Source organism: Castanea sativa, chromosome 6 (genome assembly GCF_040712315.1).
Source record: "Castanea sativa cultivar Marrone di Chiusa Pesio chromosome 6, ASM4071231v1".
In the NCBI taxonomy this organism is placed as follows: Eukaryota; Viridiplantae; Streptophyta; class Magnoliopsida; order Fagales; family Fagaceae; genus Castanea; species Castanea sativa.
Window position 1 is genome coordinate 7,496,900 of NC_134018.1, and position 15,409 is coordinate 7,512,308.

At 34.3% G+C, this 15,409-nt stretch overlaps 2 protein-coding genes and 1 pseudogene across 2 annotated transcripts; all 3 read left to right on the forward strand.

The window, feature by feature from the left end:
* Nucleotides 1-845: 845 nt before the first annotated feature.
* Nucleotides 846-2,156, forward strand: LOC142641326 (long-chain-alcohol O-fatty-acyltransferase-like). The gene has a single exon (XM_075815736.1). It carries the CDS (start codon nucleotides 992-994, stop codon nucleotides 2,075-2,077), a length of 1,086 nt encoding a protein of 361 aa, XP_075671851.1. The 5' UTR covers nucleotides 846-991; the 3' UTR covers nucleotides 2,078-2,156.
* A 2,348-nt stretch (nucleotides 2,157-4,504) lies between these two features.
* LOC142639374 (long-chain-alcohol O-fatty-acyltransferase-like) lies at nucleotides 4,505-8,357 on the forward strand (annotated as a pseudogene).
* Nucleotides 8,358-13,265: 4,908 nt separating this feature from the next.
* On the forward strand, nucleotides 13,266-15,066 carry LOC142638885 (putative long-chain-alcohol O-fatty-acyltransferase 1). Its single transcript, XM_075812954.1, has 2 exons — nucleotides 13,266-14,754; nucleotides 14,897-15,066. The coding sequence occupies exon 1, from the start codon at nucleotides 13,504-13,506 to the stop codon at nucleotides 14,572-14,574; it is 1,071 nt and encodes a 356-aa protein (XP_075669069.1). The 5' UTR covers nucleotides 13,266-13,503; the 3' UTR covers nucleotides 14,575-14,754; nucleotides 14,897-15,066.
* Nucleotides 15,067-15,409: the final 343 nt, after the last annotated feature.

Sequence of the window (15,409 nt, forward strand, 5' to 3'; positions counted from 1 at the left end):
AAACAAAGAATTTTTTTTTTTTTTTTTTAAAATAGAGTGATCTTCTATTCTCTGGCGGATATCCGATCATCATAAATAAATAAATATTTGAAAAAATTAAAATTATATTTTTATAGGGGTCCGATTAATGTATACCGTTAGTGTATACATTACTTATCTATTTTGAGAAAGTTTTTATGGAGAATTGAAAAACTGTTAAAACAGTTAATCAATTTTTCAGTTTTCTATAAAAAATTTCCTAAAACAGTTTATGAATGTATGCCATTAGAGCATATGATAGTAAAACCATTTTCTATATTGTTGCTAATTTTCTATTTTATTTTGGAATTGAGTCATCTGCCCCATTTTATTGTTAAAAAAATTATTGGTGTATAAATTTAAAGATATTTAAAAATAAATAAAAACATTTAAGCATCTTGCGTATAGGTTGTGGACAATGGACGCGATCTTCAAACCATTTTTTTTTTTTAAGAAAGATCTTCAAACCAGTTAATTTAAGCATTTTTTTTTTTTATGATAATCAGTTAATTTAAGCATTTAGTAGACAGTGGACACGATCTTCAAACCGTTTAATTTCATTTTCTTTTCTTTTTTCCTTCATTTTTATAAAAGAAAATATAAAAAGGCAATTTTTAAAACTATAAATTTAATTATGTAAATTAAAATATAGAAAAACTCAAAAAGTTAAATAGACCAGGCTAGGATTCTTGTTCATTCGTTATTGCGCTTACCAGAACCATCGATTCATTCAAAACGATAAACCATACAACTGATGTAAACAGCTCAATACATCAAAAATAGTTGTGACCTTTTTTATTTTCTCAATCATCTTCTGTAGCAGAGGACAATAGTCAGTCACGGTTTGCGTTCGTCCGGTCCAATTTAAATCAATGAAGTCGCCATGTTGACCAAACTTATCAAGAGCTTCATCAAGATATAGATCATAGTCATCACAACTCAGTCATTGCTAGAAAGAGAGGAACAAAGAGAAATGGATGCTGAAATCAAGAACTTCATAAAGGTATGGATCACAGCCATCACATCTCTTTGTTATTGTTACTACATAGTTGCAAAGATCCCAAGAGGAACGATAAGGCTCCTCTTCCTCCTCCCCATCTTTTACCTCTTCACCATGCTCCCTTGTAACCTCAACTCTTTCCATCTTGGTGCGCCCACTGCCTTCTTCCTTGGTTGGCTTGGCAACTTCAAGCTCCTCCTCTTTGCCTTTGACCAAGGCCCTTTATCACCACCGCTACCAAAACTCCTTCATTTCATATCCATTGCTTGCCTTCCCATTAAACTCAAACAAGATCCATCTCCAAACACCAAAAACAATAAAAACCCATCTCACAAAAGCACCCCAAAATCTCATAATCCTACAAAAGTGACTAGATCTATGTTGTTGGCTATAAAAGCCTTGTTGCTTGCCATGATAATACGTGCATATGAACGTAGGTCAAATTTACATCCATATGTTATTTTAGCTCTTTATTGTTGCCACACCTATCTTGCTGTGGAAATTGTTCTAGTCTTGGCTGCTGCCCCAGTTCAAGCCATTTTTGGGTTTGAGATCGAGCCACAATTCAATGAGCCCTACTTTGCCACCTCACTACAAGACTTTTGGGGCCATAGGTGGAACCTTATGGTTACTAGTATTCTACGACCTACCATTTATATTCCTATCCGTAGTATTTCTGCTAATGTAATTGGGTCACGTTGGGCTACTCTACCAGCCATTATATCGACCTTCATAGTGTCTGGCCTAGCTCATGAAGTAATATATTTTTATTTCACACGTGTGCATCCCACATGGGAGGTAACATGGTTCTTTATCTTACATGGTGTGTGCACGGCTATTGAGGTTGTGGTGAAGAAGGCGGTGACCAATAGATGGTGGTTACACCGAGCAATTTCAGGGCCATTGACGATTATGTTTGTGGCGGTGACCGGTGGTTGGTTGTTTTTTCCACAATTAATAAGAAATGGTGTGGATATAAAGGTCATAGAGGAGTACTCAATTTTAGCTGATTTTGTCAAAGTCAACATACCATTTCACTTGCCTCTGGGCAAAAGTTAGTGTCCCATCTTACAAAGATGCATACCACACTTTTATGTTGTAACTTCATTTGTTCCTGGTCCCAACAAAAGTCACATTTATTTGTTGGTTTAAAGATGACAATCTTTTAAAAAAAATGCTCTTAAATGGTTTACACCTGTGTTTATAACTTCATTACTGGATCTTATATATGTATTTTATTATGTTCTTTTTTTTTATTATTCTTTTTGCTTGGTTAAGTCACATATTATAATATTAGTATCGCACTTAATGCAAGTAACTTTTAATCTTAATTTATTAAATAATCAAAGTTAAAGAGAAATAAAAATATATATAAACATGAAAATATTTTGTGAGATATAAGAGCATCAACGGCAGTGGAGTTAAAAATTTAGCTATTTGGTACCATAAAAAGTTACTTTATCTATTTTACCTACTCACTTTACAAAACATTCAACAGCAGTGGATCTATTTTAGCTTTCAACACAATAAAATAATATAAACATCACAATAAAATAATATATTTACTGCAATAAAATAATATATCCACTATAATAAACAACAATCACAGCCACCGCAACTGCTACCGCTACCACTACCACTACCACTACTGCCGCCGCCGCCGCCACCACTACTACTACCGCTGCCGCCACCGACTCTTCCACCACCGCCCCCACCACTACAATGATAATTTTTTACCACTTCAATTTTTTTTTTTTTGAGAACATTTACCAGTTCAATTAAATATCCCTTCTTCTTTTTTTCTTTGTTATTTATTTTTCTCTCTTTCTCTTTCTTCCTCTCTATCTCTTTCACTTTCTCTGAACCAAGATGAACCAACAAAGTGATCAAACTTTCACTCTTTCTTCTCAACTCAGCAAACCCATTGCCACCTAAACCCCCATATCACAACCCAGCCATAGCCACCTCCAAATACCCGCTACCCAGTGACCATGATCACTGCTAGATACCCACTGGCCAGACACCATGATCACAACCCATCATCGCAAGATCGACTCACTGAGACCCACCAAACTCATAGCCCAACCACCTTGATCACAACCCAAACCCCCACCATTGTTAACAAACCCATCAAGAAAAAACCCAACAACCCAAAATTGCAAACCAATCAGCAACCGACCACCACAACTCGGTCAACAAACCACCAGAGGCTCTTGCCTTCCTCGTCGACGCGGGTTTGTGGGTTATGTCATGGGTTTGTGATTTTTCTCTCTACTCTAACCAATCTGCCATGGGTTTGTGATTTGTGATGTGGGTTTGTGTTTTGTGGTGGTTGTATGGAATTTGGACTAGAGTTGCTTCGATCTTTCTCTCTACTCTATCTCTGTGGGTTTGTGTTTTGTGTTTTGTGGTGTTTTGTGATGTGGGTTTGGTGAATCGGCTTTGCTTCGGTGACAGTGGTCCGATCCGGTGTTTTTCAGGGGGCTGGGTGTCTGATTCGGTGGGTTTTAAATGGATTTTATGAGCACCACCGCTGGCGACCTGGCCGGCGAAGCAGAGAGAAGATGAGGGATGCTGAAGAGAGAGAAAGAAAGAAAAAGAGAAAAAATTATTTTGATGAGAGAAGAGAGCGAAGTTTAATAAATAAAAAAATTTAGCTTCTTGCTACAGTGCATAGCCATAAATAGCTGTGCACTGTAGCAAGAAGCTAAAAATTTTTAGCTATGGCTCCACTATTGTAACATGCATTTTTGTGTTTTGGTGAAACTAAAATAGCTATATAGCTATTTAGCTTCACTACTACTAATGCTCTAAAAGACTAAAAAGGTATTGCATCAGATACTTCACATATTATCCATCTTAACATATACCATTTTTTTCCTTCAAAAAAACATATATCATTTTCCATCATTTATAGCAAGTAGGAGGAAGTTTTGTAATGTGCTTTTAATGCACTTAATGATGCTGTGGTGAGTGGTTAGATGTCAGAGTAATTAAAAAAAAATAGAGAAAAGAGTGGCCACAAGACTCACAACGTGTTAGAGCATTCGCATCACTCCGTCTAAAATTTTATGTTTATTTTACACTAAGAACCTATTTTTTCTATTTTACACAAGCAATTTGCAAAAACACCCCATCAAATCATCTATTATACACTATGTTTTATTTAAATAATCATTTAATATTATTATTTAATTATTTAACTTACCCACCTAACTACTACCCACAATATCCACCACACACAGTCTCCTCTTAGCTTCCTCAAGCCCCTCTTCCTCCTCAAACACCACAACAACAGCCTCTCGTGACTCCACAGGTAGCTCTAATGACTCTCACTCTTCCTTCAACAACGACCTCTTATTGCTGGCCAAGTGTGACTCATCAAGACCTAGCTCAGTCACTGAAGACGACAAGCTCAAATGCATTCACAACCCTAACACCCAGATCAACATTGCCGCAAACAGTGGTCCAAATCTTCACTCTATCATGGCAGTAGCAAACACTCCACCCAAGCTTCCATGGTAGTAGTGACAACAACTTCGACGTGGGTTTTGGTTTGATTTTTTTTATTGATTTTAGGTTCCATTTTCTATTGATTTTTTGTTTGATTTTCCATTGATTTTTTTGGTTGGATTATTATGTGTTGTAATGGTGGTGGTGGGGTGGTACTAGATTGTGGTGGTGGGTGGATGGTTGATGCTCTTTAGATGAAGAGAGAGAGAGAGAGAGAGAGAGAGAGAGAGAGAGAGAGAGAGAAATGAGAAATAAGAGAGATCTGACTAGAGAGAGGGAAAATAAAATAAAATATTGATTTGCAAAGCCATGATAACCGTGTAAATATATACGGTTACTGTAGCAGATGTGTAAATATACACACTTATACACCCACTAATGTGGGCTATTTTTGAAAAAAAAAATGTGTAAATTTGAGCACTTTTTCTAATATACACACTTATGCATCTACTGATGCAATTGCTCTTAGAAAATAAAGTGGCAATCTTTTTGGCTTCCCCCAACGTTCTATTTAATTGGGTAAATAAGTAACTATCAGTGCTTCCAAGAAAAATGCTATGAAATTTCAACCTCTCATATTAATATTGAATCACATAATGAATTTAATTTGTGAAAAATTCACCAAAAATATGAGAATAAGAAACACCATGTTATCGTGTTTAAAAAACATTAAACAATTCTGAATTGTCTATCTTCATTGCTTGACTTTATGATTTTTTCTCTTTATTATATTTTTTTCTTGATTAAATTATGTATTATTTACCCTTTTTCTTGAATAATCCCCTACATATTAAAAAAAAACACTATGTAAAGATATTAATAAAAACATACAGAATCACAATAAATTTCAGCTTTATTCACAAATAAATTATTGATAAATATATTTACACAATGAAATGAAAAGTCAAACCATATTTGTTCCTGGAGAAAGCAACATATTATGTTGAAGGCAAAAATTCAAAACTGACCCTCTAATTTTCAACTTTTTTCATTTCAGTTCTTTAACTTTCAATTTTGTTATTTCAGTGCTCTAACTTTCAATTTTTGTCAATGTAGGATTCCGTTAGAGCTCAGTTAGGGGCTGCCGTTAACATTGCTAAAATGACGCCATTTTGCCTTTTTTTTAATTTCAAAATTACAATAAAATAAGAAAAATCTGGGGAAAAAAAAAAAACATTGAAGGGGAACTACGTCCCCTGAAATCAAAACAAAGAACACGACACCCAAATCCTAACTGAGAAAATCTGCAAGGAAATCTGCACCCACAACTGGTGGAGTGAAGAAGCCCCAACGTTATCGTCCCGGAACTATTGCTCTTCGGTAATTATTTTTTGGAAAAATTCTAACTTTTGTAATTTGGTCGTTTATTTTCTTCCAAAACCATAATTTTCTTCTGGATTTTGAACAGTGAAATTCGCAAGTACCAGAAGAGTACCAAGCTTTTGATCCACAAGTTGCCCTTCCAGCGTCTTGTTCGTGAAATCGCACAAGACTTGAAGGTTTGTTTATATCCCTCCCCTCTGTTTGGCTGCCGTGAAAATTGATCTTATATATTTCTCTTGTTCTTTTTGTGCGAATTGTTTTTCTTAGATAAAATTCTCTTTGTTTTTAGACGGATTTGAGGTTCTAGAGCCGTGCTATTCTTGCTCTTCAAGAGGCCGCGGAAGGGTGTCATGTTGTGTTCTTTGTTTTGATTTCAGGGGTGTCATGTCGTGTCGTGTCTTGTCATTTTTTTTTTTTTTACAGATTTTTATTATTTTTTTAATTATTAAATAAAATTAATAAAAAAAAAAAAAAAGCAAAACGGCGTCGTTTCAGCAGTGTTAACGACGACCCCTAATTGAGCTCTAACGAAATCTTGTATTGACAAAAATTAAAAATTAGAGGACTGAAATAACAAAACTAAAAGTTAGAGGATTGAAATGAAAAAAGCTAAAAATTAAAGGGTCAATTTTGGATTTTTTCCTATATTGAACGTGTTCCTGACTTCGAAAAGGCAGCATTTATGTTTAACGTGGCACCCATGTGCAATATATCGTGCATCAATGCCAACTGTCATTTTGCCTATAATAATGAAATGATCAACCTATGCTCTCTTCTGCATGAAAATATATCTAGTGTATTTTTTCTTCCTTTCACATAGAAGCAAACCTCATATATGTCGAGTCCACCTCCATGTAAAATGAGGAATATATGCACCGAATATATAGTATACCTCCTCTTCTTCTGCACATTTTATATAATGTATAACCTCACATCTTTGTGGTGCAATGTTATCAAAGAATATTGTCTATAATTAAAAAATAATAATAATAGTGAAAAATTTTAGGTTATGTTTGATAACAATTCTCGTTTTCTATTTTCAAAAACTTGTTTTTGGGAATATAATTAACAAAAAACAATTTTCTTGTATTTTTGAAATAATAAACATGCTTGGTTAGTTGAAGTTTAAAAAATAGTTTTTTGAAGAAAAAATATAAAATAATAAAATATATTGTTACTAGGACTTGAACTCTAGTGCTAACTCATTAAATGAGACAGATTTATTAAATTAAATACATATTTTCATTAACTTTTAAAAATTAGAAATTGAAAACAGTCTTTCACATGTTTTCAGTTTCCTTCACAAATTGAGTTTTGAGAACAGTTTTTGTTTTCTGTCCATTTTAGGTTGCCAAACAAATTTTTTAATCTCAAAATTAAAAAATAGTTTTTTTAAAACAAAAAATAAGAGGAAAAAAAAGTTATCAAACACACCCTTATTGTTCGAATTGAATATTTTAGAATGAAACATGTGGTTTGATTTACAAATATTTTTGTTTAGCACTTGCTCCATATAACATGTTGTTGTACCCAAAAATGGCAACAAAGCAAATCAAATAACCTCAACTCTTTCCATCTTGGTGCCGCCACTGCCTTCTTCATTGGTTGGCTTGGCAACTTCAAGCTCTTCCTCTTTGCCTATTGACCAAGGCCCTTTATCACCACCGCTACCAAAACTTCTTCATTTCATATCCATTGCTTGCCTTCCCATTAAACTCAAACAAGACCCACCTCCAAACACCAAAAACAACAAAAACCTATCTCATAAAAGCACCCCAAAATCCCATAATCCTACAAAAGTAACTAGATCTATGTTGTTGGTTATAAAAGCCTTGTTTCTTGCCATGATAATACATGCATATGATCATAGGTCAAACTTATATCCATATGTTATTTTAGTTCTCTATTGTTGCCACACCTACCTTGCTGTTGAAACTGTCCTAGCCTTGGCTGCTGCCCCGGCTCAAGCCATTTTTGGGTTTGAGATCGAGCAGCAATTCAATGAGCCCTACTTTGCCACCTCACTACGAGACTTTTGGGGCCATAGGTGGAACCTTATGGTTACAAGTATTTTATGACTTAACGTTAACATTTCTATCTGTTGTAATTCTGCTAATCTAATTGGGTCACGTTGGGCTACTCTACCAGCCATTATTTCGACCTTCATAGTGTCTGGTCTAGCTTATGAAATAATATATTTTTACTTCACATGTGTGCATCCCACGTGGGAGGTAACATGATTCTTTGTCTTATATGGCGTGTGCATGGCTATTAAGGCTGTGGTGAAGAAGGCAGTGACCAATAGATGGCAGTTACATCGAGCAATTTCAGGGCCATTGACGATTGTGTTTGTGGCAGTGACTGGTGGTTGGTGGTTGGTTGTTTTTTTCACAATTAATAAGAAATTAATAGCTAGGATATAAAGGTCATAGAGGAGTACTCAACTTTAGTTGATTTTGTCAAAGTCAGCCTACCACTGCACTTGCCTTTGGGCAAAAGTTAGTGTCCCATTTTACAAAGATGCATACCACACTTTTATGTTGTGACTTCATTTGTCCCTAGACCCTATTAGTTGGTTTAGGGAATAGCTTAAGATGATAAGTATTTTTCACAATGGATGAAACTTTGTATATGTAGACACCCCATTTTACAACTAACGATCATAATGGTATGTCATGGGTTTTGATCGGACCACCTGATTAAAAGTTATTATACAAACAATTTTCAAATGATCATGGATCACCTACATGATGGGCCCGATCACGTCCTATCTTAAACACTTAATTTCGATTGGTTCCAACAAGAATTAATTTAAAATTAATTAAGTGTGAATTTTGATTGGATTTCATTTTATTTATTATTTTTTTAATAAAATTTTTTTTCCTTTATGGCATCTTATCTGCTCTTTTGAAAAACAATTTGGAGAGAGAAAGATATGATCCATGAAAATAAAATAAAATTTTAAAAATGCTAAAAAAAAACGTTATTATTTTCAGCAGAAACTTGAATCGCATTTTTGGCCTAGAAAACGTTGAAATTTGATTTTCTCTATTTCTGGAAAAGTTGTAGAGAATTGAATTTCCTTTTAAAAAAAAAAGCTATTCCCGAATCAATTGAAATTTTGAGCAGAAATTTATGGCCAAAATACAAAACAGGTGCTGAAGATAACACAAATTCAGCATCATCTTCAATTTTCTTTCAAAAATTTCAAATGAGGATCAACACCCAATCTGATCAAGCTTATTCCCTCCCTTAACTTCAAAAGAAATTTTTTGAAATACAAGTTGGATAGGAAAACAGATACATTCTTTGAAAATTTTCAAAAAAATAGAAAAATGCTCAAAAAACGTTACTATTTTCAGCGGCAGCTTAAATCGAATTTTTAGCCTGGAAAACGTTGAAACTTGGTTTTCTCTATTTCTGGAAAAATTGTAGATAATTGAATTCCCTTTCAGAAAACACTAATTTTAAATCAATTGGAATTTTGAGCAGAAAGTTAGAGTCAATATACGAAACAGATGCAGAAGATAACACAAGTTCAGCATCATCTTCAACTTCCTTTCAAAATTCAAATGAGGATCAACATCAAATCCATTCCAGCTCATTTAGATAGGTTTATCTCCTCCCTTAGCTTCAGAAGAAAGCTAATAACTTAGCTTTAAAGCTAAGCCATCCGTTCCCCTATAAATAGAAAAGACCTCTTCCATTTTCTGGACCTCGAATTCCTTCTGAAGAGCTAGTGAGAAAGCAAAAAAGAAAGGTTGTTGTGCAACCATTATTCTTACTTTGGTTGTAGTTGAGTACTTCCTTGCTTTCTCCCTAACCCTTTAAGTGATCACTTCCCCCTTTTAATTTATGCTCTATGGTGGTAAGTAGTTAATTATGTTCTTAACTTTCTACACGTGCTTGAATAAATGTTTAACAAGTCATTATTTATTTCTTTCATGATATGCTTGAATGAACATGCCTATATGTCTCATTGATATTCATTTTACATGCTTAGATGAACACTTCTAGGCTAGTACACAAATTTTCTCTTAAATGCTTAGATGAACACTTCTAGGTTAAAACACAACTTTCTCTTGAATACTTAGATGAATATGTCTAGGTAATTATTTTACTTTGTTAAATGCTTGAACAAACATGTCTAAGTATTTTGATTTTCTCTTGATGAAAATGTCTAAGGGATTTTCTTTTACTTCTTTTCATAATTGCTTGGATAATCAAATATGCTTAAATGTTTTATTTTATTTTTTTCTCTCTGCAATTATGTTGATGACAAATAACATGACAATTTTGTTTTGTTTTTTTTTTCTTCACACACTTAGATGAACATATCTAGGCTAGGAATTCTTTATTTGCATTGATTTCTTGGATGACCATGCCACTACCTTCATGCTTTCTTTACATTAAAATTGCTATCTAACAAATTTCATTTTTTTTCTCTTTATGTCAGATTCCCCTAACATATATTTGCTTACAATTCTTGCAAATTAACATGTTTGTATGACATATTGTTTGTATTTGTTTGACATGACATGATGTTGGCCACCTTAACCTAGAATACCGGTTTTACCTGGCGAGATGGGTGTTTAATCCCTTCCCATCTCATAAATTAGCTTCCGAACTAAGATCAAGGGTTCTAGACTATGCTATTGTATATGCAATTTCACATTTTTTAGAATATAACTAGGAAATAAAGCAATATAATTTATTTTTCTTAGATTGTATCTAGGACAAAAAGCATTGTAAATTTTTGTTACAAAATTGATGTAAATTGTCATATATTAATACAACAGAAGCATTTTTTTATATTGAAGGTTTTCTTATTTTTTTCATTTAAATTAAATAAGTGATGACTCCATATAAAACCCTCGATCTAGGGGGAGTACATTTTACAGTGAATTTGTTCATTTTAAGCATCACAATCCCACTCATTCGTGCGGGTTAGGCCCAGTTTGAGAAAAAATTGGCTGACCGGGGTCGCGGTCGCTCACAGTATAATGAAATAAAATAAAGATGACAATCTTTAAAAAAAAAAAATGCTCTTAAATGGTTTGTACCTGTGTTTATAACTTCATTACTTGATCTTATGTATTTTATTATGTTCTTTTTCTTCATTATTATTATTTTTGCTTGGTTAAATCACGTATTATAACATAAGTATTGCATATGATGCAAGAAATTTTCAATCTTAACCCTTAAATAACAAAAGTTAAAGAGAAGTAAAAAATATATAAAGGTGAAAATGTGAAAATATTTTGTGAGATGGAAAAGACTAAAGAGGGATTGCATCAGATATTTCACATATTCTCAATCTTAACATATACCATTTTTTTTTCCTTCAAAAAGACATATATTAGTTTCCATCATTTTTTTTTTTGATAAACGAAAGGGGGGCGGGGGCGACCATATAAGGCTTACCCTCCAGGGCGTGATCTAATAGGGGTACCCTCCCGCTAGGGAATGTTGAATTGAGTCATAGCTAATGTGACCGGGGTGTCACAGACCTCACCCTAGCACCCCAAGAGAGCCAACGGAAGAGGCGCAAAGCAAGCTAGGAGCCTACCTCTACATGATACCCGCCACGACTTGAACGAGAGACCTTGTGTTTGCTTGCCGAATCTCCACCAACTGGGCCACCCTGGGGCATCAGTTTCCATCATTTGTAGCAAGTAATTGGAAGTTTGTAATGGGCTTTTAATGCACTTGACTTGACGACGCTGTGGTGAGTGGCCAGATGTCAAAGCAATTAAAAACAAAAAAGTGGTCACAAGACTCACAACGTATTAGACAATAATGTGGCAATCTTTTTGGCTTCTCCAACCTTCTATTTAATTGTATAAATTGTGTGATAGGTACTTGTGAGGTGATTCCGATGTTATGATATTCCATTCTCCGAAAACATTAAAGGGTGTATGGCAAGTTAATTTAAATATATTTTTATATTTTTTAAATAATATTTTATATATTTTTACATATTTTTTTACCTACACTTATATTAAAAATATCCAAATAATATAAATTAAACTATTCTTCTAAGCACCCTTAAATAATTCTCATTTGTGTAACTTCATTATTTGATTTTATAATTTTTTTTCTTTATTATATTTTGTAATTTGGGAAAAAACTAAAATCCCTAACTTCTTCTCTCGTCAAATTCGTCTCTCTCACCCTCACTCTCACTCTCACTCTGACTCTCACTTGGGTCAAGATCAAATTGCAGATAGCAACTCTAGCAGCCGTAGGTTTGTTCTCTCTATCTCATGATTTCTGGGATTAACTTTAAGAGGAAAATACATGGCAATCTAGAGTCAGCATTGGAAAGACAACAGTCTCAGGAGAAGAACCACGTGTGCCACAAAAATACACCAGTTGCTCCTGGAGTTAATGGAATCAAAGTCGCTGATCCAACTAAAACCTTTGTTCTTGGCCAAGAAGAAAGTATGGGACAGCGTAGGGTCAATTAAGAAAAGACCAATGGGCTTGGAGGAGGACCCTCATGCCCCTCTTTTGAATATTTTAATAACTAAGAGAGACCAATAATTTGTCATTTGGTACCTATGGAGATGATACTACTAACAAGAAAGAGGGAAACTTTTAGGGATACTAGAACCATTTATGAGATGAATGTAATTGTGTGTAGATTTTATTTTTATTTTTTAAAATCTGATGTGGCAATATAATTGGCAATTGATGTTATATGGAAAATAATTTTTTACTATTTTTGGAGAAACTACTATTTCATTTGACACATAAGTTTTTTCCATTCAAAAAATAACGGTAAGGACTAAATTGATACGACACTAAAAGGTTAAGGACCAAATTAACACAATTGAAATATTAAGAACCAAATTGACATTTAGAGTAAAAGATAAGGACTAAATTTGTAATTTATAATTTTTATATTATTGTTAATTTTTTATTTTATTTTGGAATGGAGTCATCTACCCCATTTTATTGTAAAAAAATATTTGATTTATTGGTGTATAAATCTAAAAGCAAATCTGTACTGTACCATACTTATAACTTAATGAGCTCAAATGAATATTAATAAAAATAATATATATATATATATATATATATATATATTTATATAAACATTTAAGCATCTAGCGTAATGGTATGGGCTGTGGACAATGGACACGATCTTCAAACCAGTTTTTTATTATTATTTTTTTTTTAGAAAGATCTTCAAACACGATCTTCATTCCCAAAAAAGCCAGTTAATTTCATTTTTGTAAAAGAAAATATAAAATGGCAATTTTTAATACTATAAATTTAATTATTTAAATTAAAATATAGAAAACTCAAAAAGCTAAATACCAGAACTATCGATTATTGCGCTTAATTATTTATTGAGCTCATTATTGCGCTTATTTACCAGAAGTATCGAATTCATTCAAAAGTCAAAACCATAAACCACAAACAACAGATGCAAACAGCTCAATACATCAAATCAAAGGACTCAGTCACGGTTTGCGTTCGTCCGGTCCAATTCATATCAATACAGTCGCCATGTTGACCAAACTTATCATAAAATAAAGGAGAGAAGGAAAGAATTGGACGTTGAAATCAAGAGCTTCATCAAGATATAGATCATAGTCATCACAACTCAGTCATTGCTAGAAAGAGAGGCAAAAAGAGAAATGCATGCTGAAATCAAGAACTTCATAAAGGTATGGATCACAGCCGTCACATCTCTTTGTTATTGTTACTACATAGTTGCAAAGATCCCAAGAGGAACGATAAGGCTCCTCTTCCTCCTCCCCATCTTTTACCTCTTCACCATGCTCCCTTGTAACCTCAACTCTTTCCATCTTGGTGGCCCCACTGCCTTCTTCCTTGGTTGGCTTGGCAACTTCAAGCTCCTCCTCTTTGCCTTTGACCAAGGCCCTTTATCACCACCGCTACCAAAACTCCTTCATTTCATATCCATTGCTTGCCTTCCCATTAAACTCAAACAAGATCCATCTCCAAACACCAAAAACAATAAAAACCCATCTCACAAAAGCACCCCAAAATCTCATAATCCTACAAAAGTGACTAGATATATGTTGTTGGCTATAAAAGCCTTGTTGCTTGCCATGATAATATGTGCCTATAACTATAGACCATATCTACATTCATATGTTATTTTAGTTCTTTATTGTTGCCACACTTACCTTATTGGAGAAATGATCCTAGCCTTGGCTGCTGCTCCGGTTAAAGCCATTTTTGGGTTTGAGATCGAGCCACAGTTCAATGAGCCCTACCTTGCTACCTCACTACAAGACTTTTGGGGTCATAGATGGAACCTTATGGTTACAAGTATTCTACGACCTACCGTTTACATTCCCATACGTCGTATTTCTGCTAATGTAATTGGGTCACATTGGGCTGCTCTACCGGCCATAATTTCGACCTTCATAGTGTCAGGCCTAGCTCATGAATTAATATATTTTTACTTTACACGTGTGCATCCCACGTGGGAGGTAACATGGTTCTTTGCTCTACATGGTGTGTGCACAGCTATTGAGGTTGTCGTGAAGAAGGCGGTGACCAACAGGTGGCAGTTACATCGGGCGATTTCGGGGCCGTTGACGGTTGGGTTTGTGGCAGTAACCAGTTTTTGGTTGTTCTTTCCGCAATTAATAAGAAATGGTGTGGATGAGAAGGCAATAAAGGAGTACTCACTTTTAGTTGATTTTGTCAAAGTCAACTTACCATCAAGGTTGTGAAACCCAGACTGGACTATACGGTCCGACCGGATTAACTGGAAATCGTTCATCAATTCAGGTTTTAACTCTCAAAAACCGGCCTATGAAAGAAAAGGAGTGAACCGTGCAAGCTGCGATCGAACCTCTCGGGTTTGAGAACCGCTGACGGTTCTTGCGGTTCAGATCTGAATTTTATTTTTGGTACTTACCACCATTGTTGATGCTTCAAACCACCATGAGATGCTGTTAGATCTTTAGATCGCATCGCCTCTCTTCTTCTTTTCTATCTCACTCGCGCTTTCTCTCTAATTTTTCTTCCTTTTTTTGCCTTTTGCCGTTTCAGTTTCTGTGTCTGGACTGTGGACTCTGGAGTTGCTTTGCAGACGATGGAGATGGTGAAGTAATGCTTGGCTGTCATCTGCTCACTGACCAGCCACGTTATTATTAGGCTTTGTTTTGTATTTGGGCTATTATTTAATGAGTAGACTTCTAGGTTCTTCTTTTTAAGTCCTTTTGTCTTTTTTGTTTTCCACTTTCAAATTTCATTGGGAAGTTGACCATTCTAATGGGCTTGAGCATCAAGGCATGGGCTTGGTTTAATTTGTGCCTGAGGCATGGCCTTAATTTAGACGTAGGCTTCATACAAAATATATATAATTTATTTTTATAAAATTGCGTTTTTGGTACCTAAATATTTTCTTATCTTAGTCAAATTTTCTATTATTTCCAATTTAATATATTTATTTATTAAGTAATTATTAAATTAATTATCACATCATTACGGTTTAATCTCAGTTCAACCTTAATAATCTTGAACCTCTCTTTTTCTCTTTATTTTTTGGGTTCATTGAATGGT

Bases quoted from the DNA above. Each gene is read 5' to 3' on its own strand.
- LOC142641326 (XM_075815736.1), top strand. From the start codon at position 992: ATGGATGCTGAAATCAAGAACTTCATAAAGGTATGGATCACAGCCATC.
- LOC142638885 (XM_075812954.1), top strand. From the start codon at position 13,504: ATGCATGCTGAAATCAAGAACTTCATAAAGGTATGGATCACAGCCGTC.